Genomic DNA, 23,207 nt, shown 5'->3' on the forward strand with positions numbered 1-23,207 from the left:
AAAGGTCCTCTAAATTAAGAACTTGGAGACAATTAGAAATTCCTTAAAGAAGCTGGACTATTAAAAACTATTAAATTTTAGTAATAGCACGCAGAGGGCTCTCAGTGATGGTTGGAAAGAGAGAAATGTAGCAAATTCAAAACAAAGTGAGGAAAGTCAATGACTGACTCACCATGAGTGTGTACATGGATCTGTTTCTTCTGTACTTATGACTATGAAATTTGCTAACGTATTTACCATATTGAATCCAGGTCATCCTGTGGCCAAAGCCACTTGTTTATAAAATATTTTATTATCATCATGTGTTTTCAGAGTCCCTAAAAACAGCCTCACTCTCTCATATCAATCCCTGAGATCTTTTTTGCCTGTCACAGACTCAAAAATCTGTCCCTAATTCCTAACTTAACCCTTAGGCCTACTCTTGTTCGCTAGATAGTTATTTACTCAGGCCATTGGGTATTTACCTCCTCAAATGGCATCACGGATATGACACCAGTCATGAAAAATGTTCTTCTTGGAGGTGGCCTAGCATAGCAATTAAGTTCAAGTCTTAGCATCCTAACTGTGTGACTTTGGGGAATTTACTTACCTGGTCCGTGCTATAGTTGTTTCAACTGTCAACTCACAATCATGTGCTGTTAGGTGTCATGGTGCGTCTGATATAGAAAGTGCTCAATAAATGTTAGCTAGAATGATCTAGGTTCCCTTTTGTAATTTAAGTTCTTCCGTCAAGACCTAGCCAATCAGCCAGCAGGATTCTAAGAACCAATTGTACCAAACTGTAAGGGGATTTTGACAGTTAAACTCTACAGCGGTTAGGGAACTGTTTCTGGGGAGGAGCAAGAAACAAATTGCTTCTTTAAAAAATTTACTTTTGAGTGTATAGCTTTCTGTGCAAAATTACTAAAAGTTATGTCAGTGTTTTTACATAATAGCCGGACTAAATAGAGTGTGCTACTAAGAAACACAAAGCCACATTTCTTGAAATCACTTTTCATGTAAAAGAGTTATTCATACTTATTTTAAACTAAAGAAATGGAGGATTGTTATACCCTGAAATGGTGAATGTTTTGTGATGATGTGCCCGCCCCCCAAAAAAAATCCTGTAACTAGACTGGTCTCCAGATTTGAGTTCTAGTCTGATTTGGGCATGCAACTTAACCTTGCTGAGTTCTCTAATCTGTGACTGGAGACAATAGTAGACTCACAGAGATATAGAGTGATTAAACAAATAATAAGTGGGAGAGTTTTGTAGACCAGAATAACTTACTTGTCAATATTAGTATTATTTGTAGTATCTAAATGATTATTCAACGTCGTTACATAATAATTCTATAATGGTGTTTTAGAGCAAAAGAAAGAAAATATGGGTCTGTTCAGATTTCCTTAAAAGGCTGAGTAGAAGGAACATTGCATTTGGATTCTGAAAGTCTAAATTTGCCTTCCATACTGTTACAATATTTTCTAGCTTACTTGTGATTTGGAGCAAGTCACATTGAATCTCCAATTCTTTCTCACCTGCAATATAGTTTGATAACATATGCTTTCACCATCTTCATAGAGTCTTTGAGGATGTATTTAATAGTACTCTGTACACTGTAAACTCTACAGTCATTCATTTACTCATCCATTTAACAAATGTTTATTGCGTGCCATGTCTTAGGGCAGAGCCCGTGGCCCTAATGGGACCCATTGCCAATGGGAAAATCCACACAGTAAACAGGTAGATACACAAACTAACCTATAAGTAACATAATGATTAGTACTACAAAGTAAATGCCAAGAGAAAATTACAAGTATATCTATTTCCAACTGGGAGGTTGAGAAAGACATCCCTGAGCAAATTTAAAGTGGGACCTGGAGGATAATGAAGTGTCAGCCAGGCAAGAGGAGAAGAGAAATGGGAGGGAGGGGCTTTTCAAGCAGAAAGGCTAGCTAGAATATGCAAAGACTGGAAACAGAAAATAATTTTCAGTGACAGGGGAGCTGGAACATAGTAAGGGCCCAGAATTGAAGTTGGAGAAATGGCAAGTGCTATATACCATGTAACATATTTTGGATTTTATTGTAGGTAGAGTTGAAAGCTGTTGAGAAGTGTTAAGCAAATAAGGGGGAAGATTGAATTTGCTTTTTTAAGAGGTCAGTCTGGGAAAAGGACAACAACCATATAATTTTACTCATGTGGAATATAAAACAGAAAGCAGCAAAAGAACAAACAAAACAAATAAGCAAACAAAAAGCTCATTGGGACAGACTACAGTATGGTGGTTACTAGAGGGGAAGGACGGTGGGGGGGAAGTTGAAAAGGGTGTCAAATATATGGTGATGGAAGGAGACTAAACTTTGGGTGGTAAGCACACAAGGCAATATATACATGATGTGTTATAGAATTATACATCTGATACCTATATAATCTTATTAACCAATATCAACCAATAAATTTAATTAAAATATAAATAAATAAGTAATCAGTCTGGCTGTTTTATGGAGCATTAATGGAGGGGGACACAGAAGATGTAGTGTCCAGGTAGGAGGATATTGTTATAGTAGGACAGCAGAGAAATCATGGTGGCTTAACCAGAGTGAGACAGAGAAGGTAAGATCCCAGGTGTATTTTAGAGGAGAATTAATTGGACTTAGTAGTGCACAGAATGGAGAAGAAGGAGCTATCAAGAATAATTTTCCGGGTGTTTCGCTTGAGCAACTGTCACATTCGGAGCCATTAACTGACCTGACAAACCCTGAAGGAGAAGCAGGCTTAGCAGGAGAGAGGATCAAGACTTAAGCTTTAGACATGTTAAAATTGGGATGTCTATTAGATATCCCAGTGGAGATGACAAAAGTCAGCAGGAGGGGAGGTCTACCAGCCACAGCGTTATCATTAAGTCCTTCAGTCACACCAAATGTTTATTGAGGACAAACAATATGTCTGATTCTGTACTAAGTGCTGAAGATTTAAAAAACAGGGACCAAAAAGGCTCTGATATTATGGAGCTTATTATATTTTAGCAGGTGGTAGTAGTGGTTGAACATATGATTTTCACCAATCAAAGACAATAGCTTGATCTGAGGCATGACTGGGAAGGTAAAAATGGGTCCATACCTCAATATATGTGCTGTAACACTCTGAATCCTCAGGTTCCCCAGCCCTAGTTGGGAACCACTGTGTTAAAATCGCCATTTTAACTCCTAGTAAACATTTTGGTTGCATTGAGTCCCCTAAAGAATACATTACATAGCAGGTTACCATGTAATAGTCTGCATTTACATTTATAAATATTATTTTAAAGTTTGTATCATTATGATAAAATCAAATTGCCCAAATGGGAGTTTCACAATGAAAAATTGGGATCATTATTTTATTATACCCATGTCGAAGCTTACAAAAACCGAGGTATTTATTTGGGGAATGTGGAGGGTTTTGAGAGAGCCCCCAAGTGATTAAATAAGAAAAGCCAAATCCTATCATGCAATCCTTATGTTTAGCATAGATATTTATTTGTCATTGAGGTGAGTAGAGTGTTGAAGAGGGATATGGATAGTGAGTTTGTAGAAGTCGGCATCATAATTGTAATGCCGAACACATGGGACTTTACAATTTTCAGAGCCCCACTCACAGTTTTCTTTAAGTCATATAGATCATAGTTACCAAGTATAGCATCAGTTTGGACACAGCAGAAAAATTAAACAAAGTTTTACTATAAGGGAGTTGGGCCTTATATAAAGAATTATTTCCTGAGGATGAAAGTTGTCATACACTGGAATGATTTACTTGGGGATGTCACTGATATCCATTTTCTAGGAATTCTTAATTACAGCATAGGCTCATTAGATCAAGAATGGACTCATTCATCAGTCAAAATGAGAAATAGTATAATATACATGTACTTCTGTAAAGCCCTTCCCTCTTGCCAGTGTAGTAGAAAAAGCACAGGCATTGGAGTCAAACAGCCTTGGTAGGAGTCCTAACTCCATCTCTTGCTAGCCGTGTGTTCATGAGCCACTTACTTGACTGATTTTCTTTATCATCTTTGGGAGCTTGGGAGGTGTTAAGAGCTAACATGAAGTATCCAGATTGTTCAATAAACAGTTATCTCCTTCTTCCTGATGTGTTCCTCTGAGACCTTCATGCCTTCGTGACATTCTAAAATTGAAACTTCCGAGCAAGAGAATGTAAGACCAAGGGTAAAACTGAAGTTCAATTTGAGACTCACCTTTCCTAAGCCCATTAGACTAGTATAAAATTAGTATAAAATTTTGACATCATATATACCTAAAACGAGTTAAATCAGCCAAGATCATGGATCAGCCTTTTTTATGGTTGATCAGATGACACCAAGAGAAATGTCAGATTACTCTTATCATTTATAGCGTGAATTATATTTACATATGCAGCATGCAACAGAGATTCATAAATACCAAGACAGGGTGACAGTATTAAGTAAATAATAATAATAATAATAATAATAATATAATTTACTGCCATTTCAATATTTAAGGAAAATTAAAAACAACAACACTTAATCCTTATTTTCTCATGTGATAAGCTTTGTTTAACTTTTATTCCTTGAAATATGTTCTGGTGTTCAGATGAGCTGTTCTCTGGCTTCCATAGAAAGGCATGATTAACACAGGTCAATCTGTATCTATTTAACAGGTACAAGTGATCCATACGTGAAGTTTAAAATTGGAGGAAAAGAAGTTTTTAGAAGTAAAATAATATACAAGAACCTCAATCCTGTGTGGGAGGAGAAAGCTTGCGTTCTTGTGGAACATCTTAGAGAACCATTGTATGTAAAGGTAAGTCATTTATTTGTTTCTCCCTAATGCAATCTGACGTAAAATTCCGTTTCGTGTTTTTTTATTATGTCTCTCTGTCGGACAAGATTTTCAGCAGAGATATATTCTGCTATGCACTTCTAATCTGTTGCTGTGATAAAGTGAGACAGAGGAGGGGGAGCTAGTAGGAGCATGTTCTCCTCCCAGTCATTTAGGAGGATTATGAGGTCCCTCTCCTCCTGCTCTGTGCAGTCAACTGATTTAGTGCATTTTGGGAACATATGAAAACAAGTCCCCATATAATCTGGCAAGATGGAAAGCTTACACAGAATCTAGTCTTTCCGTTTAAGAATTATATCCTATAAAATGCTTTACTTGGAAAACAAGAGGGGGTACGATAATAGGGGGAGAAATATTCCTGTCTCTACTATATTACCAAAGATGAAAAAAAAGTCTTTCCTCTAGTTTGATGTAGTGTTTTTTTTTAAAGAAGAATTTAAGGAAAGTGTTACCACCTTAATTCCTTGTTTTGTTTTGTTTTATACCTGACTTCCCTTTAGTTCATATCTCTAGGTATATATATTCCTTTTGACTGCTGTGTTGTGACTACCTGTTCCGTGACTGAACTTTTTCTGCTTTTACTAAATATCGCACACACCCCATTCTCTTCTCTGAGTTGTCGAAAGTGACACATGAGCCCCACATCTGATATTACTCTTTCAGCAATCTCTGTGCATTCTCCTTCTCCTCAACTCTTCATTTATATTGCTTCCAGTTGGTTTTCTTCTCCACAGAAAGGAAAAAGTAGCCAAGATTTTATTAAAGTCATAGCATGATGGTTTATATGATCAATGAACAGAGCATTTCCTAAGTACAGTGTTGATAAGTTTCTAGAATTTATTATGGGAAGAATAGACCCGTATTTACATAATAAATAGTGTCAGGTGGACACTGGCTAAAGGAAATTAATTAAATAGAATTAATGAACTGTCTCATATAGTATGTGATGGCATAACAATTACAAATGTGAGAGCATTCATAGCCAACCCTCCTTTAACCAAAGGGAAGACCTTCATAGTCAGAGACGTTTCTCCCCTGCTCCTCACTTCTAGAGAGCAAGAAATACCTATATGAGAAAAAAGAAAATACCTTCATAATAAAGAACTGAGATAGGGGATGAAAAAAGGAATTGAAAAAGACAAGTGGGATGTAACAGAAATTTTATTTCTAGGGAGGCTTAGATGAGATGAGTTAGAGCAGTTGCAGTCATGAAGAAAATTCACAGGAAAGGAAAGCACATGTTGATAACGATAGCCCTGGGCCATTTGGATCGCGTTTCATGTCCCTTAAGAGAAAAATCAGGGAAGGAAAAGAGCTTACTTTTATTTACTTTTGCTGTGGATCTGTATCTTTTTTATTTTTATTTTTTATTAAATTTATTGGGGTGACAATTGTTAGTAAAATTACATAGATTTCAGGTGTACAATTCTGTATTACATCATCTATAAATCCCATTGTGTGTTCATCACCCAGAGTCAGTTCTCCTTCCATCACCATATATTTGATCCCCCTTACCTTCATCTCCCACCCCCCATCCCCCACCCCCCTTACCCTCTGGTGGATCTGTATCTTTAATAGGACATTACTCTATGACAGAATCACGTGAGTCACCAGTCTTTAGAAGGGTTACAAGTGAACTTCCTAAAATTACAGTAGGTGTTGGTTGCATTCTGTTGCTATTTGCTTGTGTTCAAGAAGAATATTCATCTATGTAAAAACCCAAATATCAAAATGTGTATTTCAAAAGGAATATCTTAATAGACCCCAAAACAAACAAAAATCTGAAGTTCACAGGAAAAAAATGATGGAAAAGATTGGTTTTGGTTTGAGAGAGCAAGAATATATACACATATATACCTGTACTGTAAATGGAGAGACGGTGACACTACATGCAGGCCAGAAGGCTTGGTTAATGACACTGTGAGCCAAGAAGCGAGGAGAGAGAATCCAAGGGTGGTTTTTGTTCGTTTGTGTACCACTTTGAGTTTTCAGTGTGCAAAATTAAGTAGTCACAGCTTCACTTTGTTATATAGAAGATACATGGTGAATTGTAAAAAATTTGCCACTATTTTACATTTCTACGTAAGAAAAAATGATTCAGTTAAATAGAAATCATACTGGCCTCTCAAATATTAATCCAAACAGAAAATTACAATATTTTATTTTATGTATTGCATTATAATTTTCAATATGCTTTGATGTGTTTTCATTTGATTTTCATTTTCTGTTCATTGCATAGGGCTTCTTTTGAGAAAAATTTCTAACTTTTAGCTTAACTTTTTCATTTTTTGGTGATCTACTTTTTGCCTAACCTTGGACACATGAAAACCTAAATAAAATACAGTGGTGGAATTTGTATTTTAAGTTGCCAGAATTTTATGAAAATTGCACCTTTTTCATTGTCACTATGTAACCCTGTGTGATTGACTGACTCGATTTTAATATGACGCCCACATCTTCCATGATGGGAGATTAATCTTGCTTGAAAGATTTTGTAGGGACTAACCAATTCTGTAGTGACACGTAATATGAAAATGTATCCAGGAAGTATATGGTTAGAAAACATTAAGTGAACTACCTTCCAATTTCTAATTAAAGGAAAAAGAGGTCCATGTGCACCTTGATATCTGATTTCTATCAATACCAAGTTTACCAAGGGAAACACAATTTAGTTCTGAGCCAAGTTTATAAAATCACATTAAAGTAGCAGTGCTTGTACCATTTCTAGTACAAACAAATTTTTTTTCCCCAAAAAATCCTGGAACTGTCATTTTTAAATAATCTATACAAAATAAATATGAGTACACTTTCCAATTGGTTGGAATTCATATAGCTTTTAGTTTTAATGAAAAGAGAATATTCCTTCAATTCTGAATGACTTTACAGTAAGAGGGGGCAGTGAAAACTTGCATGGAGGAATGGGCTTGCAAAACTATTTATAATAAGGTAGCAGTAGAAGCGGGGAATGAAAATGCTGTACTTCTAATTGAGACAGGAGCCACGGGAGCCTGCTCTGTGTCCTCAGAGATGGTCTGGCACACATCTTAAATAATCAGATAAAGTCAGCATGCATTTCCACTGAACTGAATTGAAATTCCCCATTGTCATTTCACTGATAATGTTATCCAAGGTACACAGTGAACTCCCAGAATTACAGTGGAAGGGATAGAAGTGATATGAAGGGAAAATGTTTGTGTAAATGGTTGCTTGTTTGGCCTTACCATGAGCTAGAAATCTGGGTATTAAATTGGAGTGCTCTTCTAAATAATAGAACAATTTTGATAATTTGGAAAATACTTTGGGTGGGGCCATGTGACTGAGTTAAGATGTAAAATTTAAAAGGTAATTTAAGCTTGGTTCCAGTTAAGGACCACATTACTGCCCTATCTAAAATATTGTTCCTCAGTAGGTTTTAAGGGCCCTAAAAGAATGTCCTATACCAGCGGTCCACAACCCTGGCTGTACATCAGAATTATCCAGAAAGTTGTAAAGAATTGAAATTTCCATATCTCTCCCCTAAAGATTCTGATTCAGGACCTCTGAGGTAGACTCCATGTTTCTGTATTTTCAAACCACAGTAGTTTGCTCTGATGCACTGCTTGAGTAGAAAGTCACTTTTCTAGACATTTAAATGGAAATAACTGAAGAGTTAGAATGGAAATATGTTTACAGCCATAAACCATAGAGCACCCCCCAAAAATTATTCCAAAGTTAGTATTACCTTGGATGTTTTTTTTCTTGCATAGTTCAAAAATGCTTCCTAAATGCATGAATCTCTTCCAATCTGGGATTTAGGGGCAAGTAACATAAACTTTTTAAACTTTGGATTCCTTACGTGAAAAATGGAAACAATACCTTGTTCACTGAGTTGTGTAAGAATTAAATTAAAAAATATTTGTAATGTATTTATCACTGTGCCTAATGTATAGTAAACATAGAATAAACAATAATCAGTGTTAAATGTGCTTGTTGTTACTACAGTGGGCATACCTTTCTCGTTTTATCTCTTTTCTATGCTCTGCAATGCTCCCTTTGACAAATAGTTTATAAAGCTTGGAATCAAGTAGCATAGCAAATAATTTCATTAAAGAATGAATTCTGATGTTTCCATTCTTTCCCATGTTTGTCTTTGCTGACTAATAGGAATTGAGAACTAAAGTAAACATCAGCATTGGGACAGTAGGAAAGACTCTTGTTATGAGAGTAAAGACAGTTTGAATGTTGAATCACCCGGTTGGGTTGTCTACACTAATCAATTCACTGGGTTCACAGCTGTCCACTTCACATGTATGGATGCACCCAGGTGTTCTCATTGATTAAATGTCACTATAGTATCCCCAAGATTGTAAGACTTTGGGTAATACAATTAGAAGAGATTGCACAAGAGAAATTTCTCTAATTTTTGGTGTAAATTTTATGTTGCAAAATACACTACGGCAGCCACTTGGAAATACCGAGGTGTCAGTCACATGAAATGTGCAGTATGTTTATGTGATATGTCACTGAGTGGATAACTAAAGCTCAGAAGTGTAATTGATCAAGGAGAATATTTATTACAGGAGTGCTGCACTTTCTACAACAAATGTACTCCTGAAAGGTTGTATGTAAATCAAATGACTGTAAATTGAATAATTTAAAAGGCATTAGGGGAACTTATTACTTAAATAAATCCCTTTGTGACTCCTCAAAGTTAAGAATTCCTTTGTAATGCAAAGTATTTATCTTTTTGTTTTAATATTGATTTTTTTATCTGTAAAGTTTGTTTAAATTGAAGTACATCTGGACTAGAGGAAAAACAGTAACTGATTCAGGGCTGCTGTATATACTGTTCCCTTTGCTTTGAGCTTTGTAATTATTGTACCACGAATTGGACACAGGAGTGCTGGGCTGTGGATTCTCTCAGCCTGATGGATTCTCACATCTCAGACAGTCAATGACTTGGGTTGTCCATTCAAAAGCAACCTAACCTGTTTACGCTCATTTACTCCAGTGTGCAATACAAAGATTTTCTACTTGAAAGGTCAAGAAACACAGCTCTAAACTTCATCTAGTAGCATTTTTCCATCTTAAATGTTTCTGTGATCTCCACTAATATTTTTTCTTTGCAGACCCTATTTTTTTCTTTACAAAACCTATCAAATTGTGTAATGACATGTCACCTATGTACTTCCTTGTTTAACATCTGTCTATCTCACTATACTGTAGACATTGACAATGTCATTTTTACTCACCACTGTTTACTCATAATGTCCAGCACATTGTCTAGCACATAATAAGTACTTAGTCAATATTGGATGAAGGAATGAATAAGAAAATTAATAAATGGATGAAAGTTAGCCAGCTCCCATGTACTTAGAGTTTTTTTGTTTTTGTTTTTGTTTCTAAACGATCTAACTCTGAGCTGTTTCTCCAACTCTCCACCTTTCTCAATCTGCTTCAACCACCCTGGCTTCTTGATGATCCCTGAACATGCTAATTGCTTGCCGTATCCCCCACCTGGAGTGCTCTTTCTCTACTAACATGGCTTAATGATTCTCATCATTGAGGTCTCTATATGAACACACTTCCTCTGAGATAGGACTCCCTGTCTAAAATGGTAGTTCCTAACATGCCCCCTTACACTTTAGTCTCCATAGCTCTGAACTGTATGTATCTGTTTAGGTATTTATTGACTGTCTCAGCTGCTAAATGTAGGGTCCAAGAGGTCAGGGACAGTGCCTATCTTATTCACTATAGTATGAATAAGAACCATGAAGGGCACAGAGAAGATACAGGATACATTGTTTTGCCACAAAGAGGAAATGCATTCTCTTCTCCTGTTTCTTTTCTTCTCTTTTCTTTTTTCTTTTCTTTTCCTTTCTGTGTCATTGTTGTTATTCACATTGATATTATTCCCAAATCATAGCTTATAACAATAAAAATTTAACCTTCATGGAACTTTATAAAGTACTTTTGTCATAATATCTGAAATTTCACTTATTTATGTTTTTAAATGACATTGTCCTATAATGTTATAGAATATATCTTCAATGACCTGAGAAACATGAAGAAATTGGAATCATATTCTCATCAACTATAGTCCTGTATGGAAGATGTAATTGTTGAATTTTACACCAACTCACTTTGCCTCCCAGTAATGTTAATAGCCCTTCTATAATAGGGGAAACTATTCTAAGCCTGTGTTTCCCACATGTTTGATGATTTACTCTATTTTATTTGATTTTATTGTATTCATGTTTCTTAAGTTCTATTTGATATAAGTCATTGATTTTAAGGAAAAAATTAAACATAACTTCCTTTGAGTGTTTTGTGAGACCGTAATATTACAAAGCACAAAAACATATAAATTTTAAATCCTAAAACAACAATAAAAAAATTCAACACACAACTATTCAACAGGAATTTTATTATTTTGGAATGATTATATTTACAATAAAGACATTTTCATTTAAACCTTTTTTGGAATTGTTTATAATAATGTTATCTTCTTGGCCTCTTAGGTATTTGACTATGATTTCGGACTACAGGATGACTTTATGGGCTCAGCCTTTCTGGATCTCACACAGTTGGAGTTAAACAGGTAGGTTTTGAACTGTTGTAATATCACTATACCTCGTGATAAAGCTGGGCCAGTGTAATAGAAAATATCAGCCCATTTGTGTTCTAGTTGCTATTCTGTCATGTGTGCGTGAGCCTTCATGCTAGCCAGCCTTTCTCAAGCACCTCTTTCTCATCTACCCGATGGAAATAATAGCATCTTCCCTGCCTATCTCATTTGACTACAACTATTCAACAGAAAAATCCTTGGGTGCCTGCTCTGTCCCCTAGCACAGTGCTAAGTACCAGGAATCTAGAAAGAAAAGACACATGCATTGCTGTCATATCGCTTGTATGGTTGTAGTGGGGCATAAATAAAATTATGTCTATAAGTCATAATAATTAAATTAAGAATTAGATCACCATATAGGAAATAAAACATGTGCACTTTGCTCCAAAAACAGCAACTCAGTTATCACCCGAGCCTAAGTAGAGTCTAATTTTGCCATCCCTAGTGATCTTAGGTTACCAAGGAATGCCCCTAAAGTGGAGGCAGATTGGTCATATTTGCTCAGTTATATTAGTTTATCATTGCTTGACTAGTTGTAAAGTTACATTATTATTACTAATATTAATCATTCCTTGCACCTAATTATGAGCGTGCAGTTTTTTTCATTTAAGTGTTTTTTTCCAGGACCCATCAGCTACAAATCAAGTAGTTGTTTCAATCTATTGTGGAGGGCGCAGTTCACAGCGGCCCATTTGGGGATCGAACTGGCCACCTTGTTGTTAAGAGCACCGCGCTCTAACCAACTGAGAATATCAGCTGCCCCTGGTCTTGCATTTTTAAAAATGCATTTCATTGAGATCAAAAAACACACAGACTGAAAGTAAAGGGATGGAAAAAAGATATTTCATGAAAATGGAAATGGAAAAAAAAGAAGCTGGGGAGCAATACTTACACCAGACAAAATGAACTTTAAAACAAAGGCTACAACAAGACAAAAACGGACCCAGTAATTCCAATTCTGGTATTTATCCTAAGAAACTCAAAACACTAATTTGAAAAGACATGCATCTATATGCTCACTGCAGCATTATCTACAATAGCCAAGATACGGAGGCAACCTGGGTGTCCCTTGAATGGATGAATGGAGAAAGAGGAGGTGGTACATATATACAACAGAATATTAATCAGCCATAAGAAAGAATGAACTCTTGTAATCTGCAACAACACGGATGGCCTATATAGTGTAGGGAGTATATTGAGTAGTGTTGTGATGGCTGTATGTGATGTCTGATGGGTGCTGGATTTGTTGGGGTGATCACTTCATGAGTTGTGTGGATGTCTGTTCGCTTTCTTGTACACCTGAAACTAGTGTAGTGTTGTATGTTAGCTGTGATTGAAAAATAAAAAAATACATTTTAAAAAAAGAGAATATCATCCATTAGCTTTTTTTATGTTTAATTATATTTATTGGGGTGACAACGCTTAGTAAAATTATATAGGTTTCAGGTGTACAATTCTGTACTATGTCATCTATATATTACATTGGGTGTATGACCAGCACAGTGTAACAGAAGAATCACCTCTCCCATTCTAAAGAATACAGTACTCTTGATACAATATCTTATCACAACCAAGAATTAACAATACGACACACTGCTGACTTACATGAACTCCTCAAATAAAAGTTTCCATGATAAAGACTAGTGAATTGTTTTTGGATACTACTTTTAAGGCTTTAGAAGCAGTCACTAATGTCAGTTCCTACTTACTGGTTTGTACTCCATGTTAGATACTCATTTTAGAAAAACTACTCTGGTATTGAAGATGGACTAAAAACTAGAATGACTGATGACAAGTCCCTCTGTGAGAAGGCAGGGGCAATATTCTATCCAAGAGGGACAGAACCAGTGACAAGGTGAATGGGGGATGGAGGGTAGGGAGTTCTATCTGAAAATAAACATTTTCAAAATCAAGAGCAACTTTTCCAAGGAAACGACATGGATCTAGTGCGGATTATTTTTCAATAATATGAGATGGCTCCTAATATTCACTAGTTCAGTTTCTAAATGATCGTAAATCATGCTCTTAATACAATATTCTGTAATCAACAAAGCTTCTTTGATAAATTCAAGAGGCCACCAAAGGACAGTGGCATGAAGGATGGTTGATGAAGCTGTTTAAATCAGTCTGACTACTTTTCCAAGGTCTTTCGAGTTTATAGACACAGAGGCAGATATAGATATAGATATGTACATATGGAAAGAGAAGAAACAAGAGAGAACAGAGGATGATAAAGAGAGAAGAGAGGATGATAAAGGTAAAATGTTAACAACTGGAAAATTGTAATTGAGTGTAGGTTCATTGATTGTAACAAATGTACCGCTCTGGTGTGGGATGTTGATAGAGGAGCAAGTGTCTGTGTAAGGGCGTAAGGAATGTGGAGACTCCCTGGACTTGCCACTCAACTTTCTGTGAACCTACAACTGCTGTAAAAAAGTCTATTTAAAATTTTCTTTTAAATGCACTTCAATATAGGAGATAATACTGCAGGAGATTAATACTACAGAAGAAAAAATGGTTTGGAAAGGGTCAAGCAGTGCTGAAATGGGTTGCAAAGGAAGCTGTAACATCTTTGATGGTTTTAAGAAGGCATCCCTGTCTGTTGTAGATGATCATGCTTCCTCATGTGACAGGAATAATGGAAAGCAGGAAGCAGAGTAATGGGCCAGATCACTCCTCTGTATTTCTGTAAAGTAGATGAGTAGAGAAATATAAATAGTAGAACCCTATATGTGTAATAGTCAGCTAAGTAGCAGCCTATTGGTCTGCCAGGGGTCATTTGGCCTCAAACTGGACAAAAGAAGGGCCTTTTCTGTACTTCCTACATGTCCTTTATTGTAGCCTAAAGCCAAGAATAGACTTGACCTAAGGACAAAACATTTCATGGTTCAAGTTTGGTGCCAAATTTTTCATTGTCCCTTAGGTTTATGGAGGGCATGAACCCCTATTTGTTCAATATTAATTAAAATATGGAAAAAAGAAATCACCTATGCACTGTCAGTTGAATGTGTATTTTGCTTATTTTCTAAAAATGATTGTAGATAATATTGAGAAACTCATAATCTTTTCCTCAGAGATGCTTGTCTAATTCTAAAGTCTTCCAAGTATTGATCAACTCTTCTAAGTATTGATTTCCCTGTGTTTCTGAATCTAAAAATTGTTCAGGCATAGGTTTAAACAACCAAAATATTGTTTCAAATATTGGAATGTCTTTTAAATAATTATACATTGTTTTTAAGGTATGTCTAGTAATACATGTCAGCAAATTGTATTTTGTGTTTTCCTCTTTTCCCCACTCATTTCTTTACTTTATATCATCCTCCTGATTTAGAAAAAAAATTCATTAAGAACTGAAAGGAAGATAGGGGCCAGTAAGTGACCCTACTTAGTTGTTGGACTCAAATTTATATAAAATAGCTGGCATTATTTCTGTCTGTCCTTTGATAGATGATTGCATAAACAAGATATGGTACATATACATATATACAATGGAATATTACTCAGGAATAAGAAAAGATGAAACACTGCCATTGTGACATTTCTTGCTCTCAAATGTTGAGATTATCATGCTAAGCGCAGTAAGTCAGAAAAAGTCAAGAACCATGTGACTTCACTCATATGTGGGATATAAAACTGAAAGCAACAAATGAACAAAACAAACAAAGAAACAAAAACTCATAGACAGACAATAGTTTAGTGGTTACCAGAGGGTAAGGGGGCAGTAAGTGGGGTGGTAGATGAGGGTAAGGGGCATCAAATATATGGTGATGGAAGGAGAACTGACTCTGGGTGGTGAACACACAATGCAATATACAGATGATGTGTTATAGAATTGTACACTTGATACCTGTGTAATTTTACTAACTAAAGTTAGCCCAATAAATTTAATAAAAATAAACATAAAAAAAGGAAATCATAGAGAAGGGACTTATAGGTTTCTCAATACTGTTGTAGTTTCTTGGCCTTTCCAGCAACTCCATGGCCTTTCTGGAACCCCATGAAGAAATAAAACTTATCTAGTGAATCCAAGTATACCCATTTGGCCCACAGCTTATTGAATAACTTACTGCATTGATGATACTTTAATAACAACAACAATTGTAGCAGGAAAGTAAAGGAAGACAAAATTGTTGATATAAAATGTATTTTGGCATACTCATTGAATAACTGTTCAAAATCTTAATATTTTATATCACAGGCCCACAGATGTGACTCTGACATTGAAAGATCCCCATTATCCTGACCATGATCTTGGAATCATTTTGCTCTCAGTCGTCCTCACACCTAAGGAAGGAGAACACAGGGATGTGGTAAGTCCCCTCCCCCCACCAGGGCCTCGTATGGCTGCTTTCTTGCTCTCAAATGTTCATTCAAACATGGTTTGAATGCTGTGAGCCTTCTCTGAAACCAGAGGTAATAATAAGAGAAGAGGTGTATGAAAATTTGGCCTATTCCGTGTTTCTGTGAGTATCCCAGGTAGCACTAGTCCCCAAGTATTGTACCTTTTGAACTCAGATTTCCTGTCTATGCTCCAGATCAGAACCTCTTGTTGTAAATAAGGGGCACATTTGCATCTTTTATTATAATTTTATTTCCAATGTCAGACATGTTATATTGCAGACAAGTGGTACTATTCATTCAGGAATGCATTCATTAGTGAATTGAATATCTGGAATTCTACTGAGAGGTATCCAGACCTTACTATTTTGAGTATATTGTCAGGTGTATCATAACAAAGAAAATTAAGTGAAATTGTAACAGAGTTTCTGCTTTCTGGTATTTGTTTGCTGAATGATAAGTGAGTACTTTTCATCTTTTTGATGGGCTGCCATGTCAGTGTTACCCATTTTCTAGCACTGGCTATCTGTACTTCCATGCACACCATGCAGCTATGAGAAACTAACAAGGGATACAGAGGAGCCAATTACTCCAGCACTGCTGAAGGGACATTAAAAAATATCAGGCGTGACCCGCATTGGTATGCTGGCCAGTGCACTTTCTGCCACAATTTACCAGAGATTATTTGTTAGACTCAATGTGCTTTCGTGTACTGGGAGCTACTCTCACTAGTTCTGATTGTAATACATTCTAGGAATAGATGTAATTTTTTAGGCAAGTTCAGATATTCTATTTCAGCAGTATATGTATTGCTGTCTTCAAATAATGCATGATTAAAAATGGTGTATATTGTCTGCTGAAAAGGTATGATTGACATTTTTCTTCAGATTGTAGACAAGAACAGTGAATTCCAACTTCCAATTCAGAAGTGTTTTAAACTCATTGAAAAATTCACCCTTTTCAATAAGTATGTTTCTCTATCTTAAAAAAATTAAACAATGAGGACCCATGTTCATATATAATACTTAAGTATGGATTAAGTGTCTGTAACTTCATTCAATGAGGAAGAAATTTCTCTTTTCCAACAACTACTACCAAATCATACTTACTGTGAGAGCATGTGTGCATAGCATGGACCCATGTGTGCAGATGGAAGGTTGGGTGAGGAAATTTTTTTTTTTTTTTAACAGAGAATATTTAACAATGAAAGCCCATCATTTTAGAAGTCACCAATTCAGAATACATTATTTCGTGAAGCACAAGCCAAGAAGTATATTCTAGCTGCCTAATCCATACTTAAGAATTAGTTATAAATGTTCTTTACTGCTTTATTTAAATAATCCTAGTACTCAACAAGAACCTACTATAAGCCAGGTCTGTGCTAGACCCTTAGTGTATAACAGAACTTACATCCAGTGGAGAACTCGGGAATCAAATAATCACTGAGGGAGATGCATAATGACAACTGTTTTAAGTGGCATGAAAGAGAGGTACATGTTGCTGTAAGAACAAATATTGGAGAATTTGTTCTAGTCCAGGGGACAGGGATTCTCTCAGGAAGTCAAATGGGAGCTAAGCTTGGAAATTTGAATAGGAGTTAATAAGGCAAAAACCAGGAAGAGAGGAAGTATTTCAAGCAGAGTAAACAGCACATGCAAAGGCCCTGTGGCTAGAGAAACCATACTGCATTTCAAAAATCAAAAAAGTACTGGAGCTTAGCAAAGAGACTGTGAGAGATCATGGTGCATGATGACATTTGTGGTGAAGAAGAGATGCCCAGACTATGTAGGGACCATCGGCCATGTTACGGCAACATATACCTCTCTTTCATGCCACTTAAAACAGTTGTCATTATACATCTCCCTCAGTGATTATTTGATTCCTGAGTTCTCCACTGGATGTAAGTTCTGTTATACACTAAGGGTCTAGCACAAGACCTGGCTTATAGTAGGTTCTTGTTGAGTACTAGGATTATTTAAATAAAGCAGTAAAGAACATTTATAACTAATTCTTAAGTATGGATTAGGCAGCTAGAACATACTTCTTGGCTTGTGCTTCACGAAATAATGTATTCTGAATTGGTGACTTCTAAAATGATGGACTTTCATTGTTAAATATTCTCTGTAAAAAAAAAAAAAAATCTTTTTTTCCTCACCCAACCTTCCATCTGCACACATGGGTCCATGCTATGCACACATACATACGTTCTTCCATTGTGCTAAGTTCTCTCAGTAGGTATGATCTGGTAGTACTTGTTGGAAAAGAGAAATTTCTTCCAGAAAAAAAAATCATTTAAAAATATTTCAGGACCTAGTTGTTGTCAGTGATTTATCAGACATGAATAGGGAAGAAAATAGGTGGGTTACGTGAAATAGTTACACATCAAAAATCTGTTATTATTCATCTTCTTTTGTTCCTTTTCCTTTCTCCTCATCATATCTCTCTAGGACATTTGCCCTTAACACATAGTTCTTCCTGAAATCATCATGTCATTTTCTTGATTCAAAACCCTTTGGCTACTCCAGCTTTTTGGAAGAAATCTCTTACTGCCACTTATTTTTCATTCACTGCCTTACTACATGCCCTTTCGCTTCAGAATCAGAACTTTACTGGGTTTATTCTGTGGCAGCTGAAAAATGGTGTCTTCTTCCCCTCCACACTAATGTGGACTCTCAACTGGCTTCTCTCTTCTTCATCAGAGAAGCAAGTGGCTTAGCCAGGGCTCAATGCCTCAGAAAAGGCACAGCTGTTACAGCCAGGACCAGAGTCGGCTTCTGGCTGGTGAACCATCCTGAGCTCAGCCACACCTGACCAGAGAGAGAAGAGGAGCAGTGTGGCTATGCTGGCTTCTCCTTGTGGGGGTGATCAATAACCAAGAGCTGGGGTGGGTTATAGAGAAGCAAGCTGGGTCAGCGGGTGGGGAGGAAGGATAAAAAACTCCTAGCTAGTCTGATATCCTAGATTTAGATCTGGGTTTCTAAGCATATGCTTTACATTATGAAAATTCCTAACAAATACATAAACATTTTCTTTCTCCCCTTTGTTTAGGTCTATGTAACAGCTATAGCTATGTTATTAAAATCTCTAAAACTGTGAAGCAACACTAGTTACAAGATTTTAAAACTTTGAACAAGGGCCATTTACAAAATTGTTGATTGTCTACTAAGCATTGTGCTAGACTCTATAACTTATTTTCCTTCTAAGTGTTCTGTAGTTATTTCTCTGACTACATTGAAACGCCTGATGAGGGGCTTTAAGGCCCTCCGTGGAACAACTTATGTTCCCTCACTCGTAATCTCTGTCCCTGCCAAGCAACTCCTGCAATACTCACCGTCTCTTGAGTCCCAGCTTTCTTCAGTGCTACTTGTCCTACCCAAAATATACCTGTCCTACACTTCACTTCACCTCCCTCCTAATCCTCTCACTTCTGGTGAATTAAAAAAAAAAATCTGTATGTAAATTATTGCTTCTGATTACCTTTCTTAAAATTACCTTTCTGGTTACCTTCTCTCAAAACCTGGTCCAGCTTTCTGTACCAAGTGGTTGTTCATTCCATTGTAGATAAATATCTGTGAGGATTTGAAGGGATGCTTCAAAGGTGCAGGGAAAGTTATTTTAGGTTTGTTCTTTTTTTCTCACCTCAATGTTCAAATCCCTGAGGTTGTCACAAACAATATTAAATATTGATTTAATTTTCCTTTTGAGTTCTTAAAATGAGCATATTAATGACAGTAGGCTTAAAATTAGTCTGAAATTATTGCTCATTTCAAAGTTTGTAATGATGACAATGAATTAAAAGCAGGTCACTGTATTTTCCTCATTTTGTAACATATCTACTATTAGCTAAGTATATTTCTCTGGAATACATTTGAAGTTTCTTGGTTAAAAACAATCCAAGATTCAATGTATCTTCAAATTAAATTTATGTATTCCTGAAATATGCAACCTAAAATCCTGCAGTTAAAAAATGACATGCTGATTTTTCACAAATTATCTAGGAACAAAATTGTTGAGAGAAATTCCAAACCAAATAAATCTTATTTTGCAGCAAACCAAGAATCAGCTACTAAATGCTTCAGAATTCTCTTTAATATTCAAAATGATGTATGGGGAAGAAACAAAGGATGATTTTACATTGGCTCTCACACAACAGTTCCCTTTGATTATTAGTTTAGAAATAATCTATTTAAGCTTTTGAGACTTAAGTTTTAAAAACTCATGTATATTCTTATGCATGTGTTTATAAAACTTTGCTAAATATTTTATATGTATCTAAGTGGAGAATATGAGTTTCAAGAGTCATTAACATATAAATCCTAACAATCAAATAGGAAATAGAACATTAATATTAAGAAAATGCTATCAAAAGTAGGAAGAAATGAGTAACTGGAAATTCAGAGGGCTTAGCATCACAAAGTGCTGAGATTTCTAAATCAGTTATCTCGTGGGATATATATATATATATATATATATATATATATATATATATACACACACACACATATACTGTTAATACTGACAACATAGTCCATGAAAAATGCAATTGGGGTGATTTCTCCTTGTGTGGATTGCCAGTTCTGGAATCAGCAAAACTGAAGAATGTGTTGAAAAATCTATCATCAGCCTACTGAATCTCCTAAAGCCTCTAAAACATGCAATGCAATTTAAGAAGCATAGTATGAGTAATAACCAAAGTTGCTTATATTAAAATTTTCTCCATTGAGTTCATGATTAAGTCTTTTAAAAAAATCCCAGATGTGAACATATATACATGTTTACCATATATATAATATATATACATACATATATATATTTATTTATTTATTTATTTATTTATTTATTTATTTATTTTTAAGTTTTCAGCATTGTATGTTTGAGAAACAAACATCTTCATGGGGGGGGCATGCTGACTAGTTGCATGACAAAAGTGTCATTTCTGTTTTGAATGCATGTCCTGTTTTTGAACATGCACAAATACGTAGTGCATACATGTGTATCCTGTGTATGGTATTTTGGTCTGATAGTGTGTTTGAGTTCTTTCTGGCTCTTTTTCTAGCAGAGTTCAATCCACAACTTTCTTCATTGGAGAATTTGTGAAATAAAAGTGAGTCAATTTGTGTTTCGCACTCTCTTAGACTACCTAGACTTACAAATTGCTTGGCTAAAGCTGAAAAATAGAAAAATTCTAAGAAACATATGCATTGACCCTAGTTGGCCTTTAGTGAATTAAAAAAAAAATCATGTTGGTTTATTTTTTAATTTTTTCTAAATTATTCCATAACTAACATTTGAACAAATATTCCCCAATATGGGTTTAATATGTTTTATGATTTATATGTACTGCAATATCTACCCATTCTGTGATTTTTTATATCTATAGTAACAATGTAATTGCCTGAAAAAAAATCACTACAACAAAAGATAAAAGCAAAAAATAAATTGAGTTATAGAATCTTTTAAAAATATAATCAGTTTTGCAGCTCTGTCACAGGCCATATTTTTATGCTACTTATTTCTTTTATTGGCTTCAAAGAAAGTTGAGTTGCTAATGAAGATTTGAATTTTACTATAATAGTACTGGATAATGACACTTTCAAAAACAAATTCATATGTTTCTCAGCTGAAGTTCAGATTATAGAGCAAAAAATAAATCTTATTTTGCTCCATCTCCTGTTTTTAACATTCCCCAATCTTTCTTCTCGAACATGTCTCATAGATAGCAAAGGTAACATTATTAATAGTATGTTTTTGAATTATTTTCTACTGTTCTCAATTTTACTGAATCTACCTTAAGCCAACCATCTAAAAAGAAAAAGAGACTTGGGAGTAGACTACTGAAAGCCATTGTTTAGCTACTTGTTTTGGCTCAAGAAGCAGGGATTTTGTTATAAAATCTAGTCATTTTGAGAGTCACTGGATCTAATAATAGACTTCAAGATACTGAATCAGGAAAATACTGAATTGATTCCCATAACTGCCAAATCTTTCATATTTATACTTAGGGAAATTACCGACTTTTCATTTGTGTCAGTTCCCAATCTAAATAATAATACCATGCAGCCTGCTTATTAAGCCAATTTTGAGAGACAGGAAAAATACCAGCCCTGTAGTTTGCTTTACATATTGAAGACTGATTGTGTGCAGTGGTTCTGAGTCACGGGATGTGGCTTTGAGCAGCAGTACTGGATCTGTATGATACTGAGTAGTGTTGCCCAAGATTCAATTCTTCCTCGTGTTCTCAGCCTCTTTTCTATAGTATAACATTTCTTACAGAATGGAATTTTATAAGATTTTTTACCTACTAGATAATGATAAATGGTCACGAGTGAAGAGATTTTACTTTTTGATTTATTTATCTTAATTTTTCTCAGTTGATTTGACTCACGACATTGTCTCTGATAATTACCATTCTTTGTCGATTGAAACTGCTTTCTGAGAAAGTTGAACAGTTATTGTGTGACTCCTAGTAGGGCAGTTTTTGTGAACATGGCATACCACAGAAGTTTTGGGTTTCCAGTTGCCTTTTAGTGGTGATGGAGAAAATGGTGGTGGTGGTGATGGTGATGATGATGATGATGCAATAATTCATTTTAACATCAACAATAAACATTTATTACGTGTCTACTACATGTCCATCTCCACAATGCAATGGTGGGTTTTGTTGCTTCAAAATGAATTGGACATTAATACTTAGGAAACATAAAATATTTCTATATTTGGTAGCAATGCTTTCAAGTTTCCTGGCTACATTCAGAAAAACAAAATAGGGAATTATTGTAACTTTAGGAAATCAATTATTCTTCCATATTTTGGTCAGCATTTAACACAGAGTGTAATTCGAGAAAATTTAACCTGTAAAATTGCAATCTACAGAAAAGAGAAATGTATTCTCATTTTGAGAATTTTATGATTGTCTCATTTTCTACTCTAGAACCTCTATGTAATTTCTATGTCTTGGTTTAGGCCAAAGGTTGTCTTCTGTATGATTTAATCTTATATTAAAATCTTTCCTTTTTTTCTATTTTTGTAATTTATGAGTGGTCTCTGAAATGGTCCTGCTTTATAATGAATTCTGCTGAAGGAGATACAGTTCTTCAAGTCACCAGTGCACTTCCTTGATATACAAATATGGCAAGCATTTCTATAAGCTATATTCTTTGCTCCAAATGTTCCCTGTTCTGCACTTCATCTGCCTTAAAGATAATTATAAAGCTAAGAGCAGGTAAAGAGGTTAATCAAGAATTGACACCTCAGTGTTCATTGAGAAATTTTTAAAACTGGAGAGGAAATAAGTCTTTGGATTTTTATGACTTACTTTATACAAAAGCCCAATGATCTTGGGCACTCATCACAAATCTCCATAACCTTAATTAAAACTTGTAACCATAAATTCCTCTTACTATCACACACACACACACACACA

The 23,207-nt window shown here is 35.4% G+C and overlaps 1 protein-coding gene across 26 annotated transcripts in view; it reads left to right on the forward strand.

The window, feature by feature from the left end:
* Nucleotides 1–23,207, forward strand: part of MCTP1 (multiple C2 and transmembrane domain containing 1) — a 490,830-nt gene that overhangs the window by 248,467 nt on the left and 219,156 nt on the right. For 13 of the 26 annotated variants that reach the window (XM_074328727.1, XM_074328732.1, XM_074328716.1 and 10 more), the window contains 3 exons: nt 4,658–4,800; nt 11,340–11,419; nt 15,645–15,756. In XM_074328727.1, coding sequence (XP_074184828.1) covers nt 4,658–4,800; nt 11,340–11,419; nt 15,645–15,756 — 335 coding nt within the window. Of the gene's footprint in view, nt 1–4,657; nt 4,801–11,339; nt 11,420–15,644; nt 15,757–20,840; nt 20,889–23,207 lie in introns of all 26 variants that reach the window. The other 13 variants (XM_074328730.1, XM_074328722.1, XM_074328714.1 and 10 more) reach the window with 2 other exon arrangements.

This window comes from Rhinolophus sinicus, linkage group LG03 (assembly GCF_036562045.2).
Source record: "Rhinolophus sinicus isolate RSC01 linkage group LG03, ASM3656204v1, whole genome shotgun sequence".
NCBI lineage: Eukaryota > Metazoa > Chordata > Mammalia > Chiroptera > Rhinolophidae > Rhinolophus > Rhinolophus sinicus.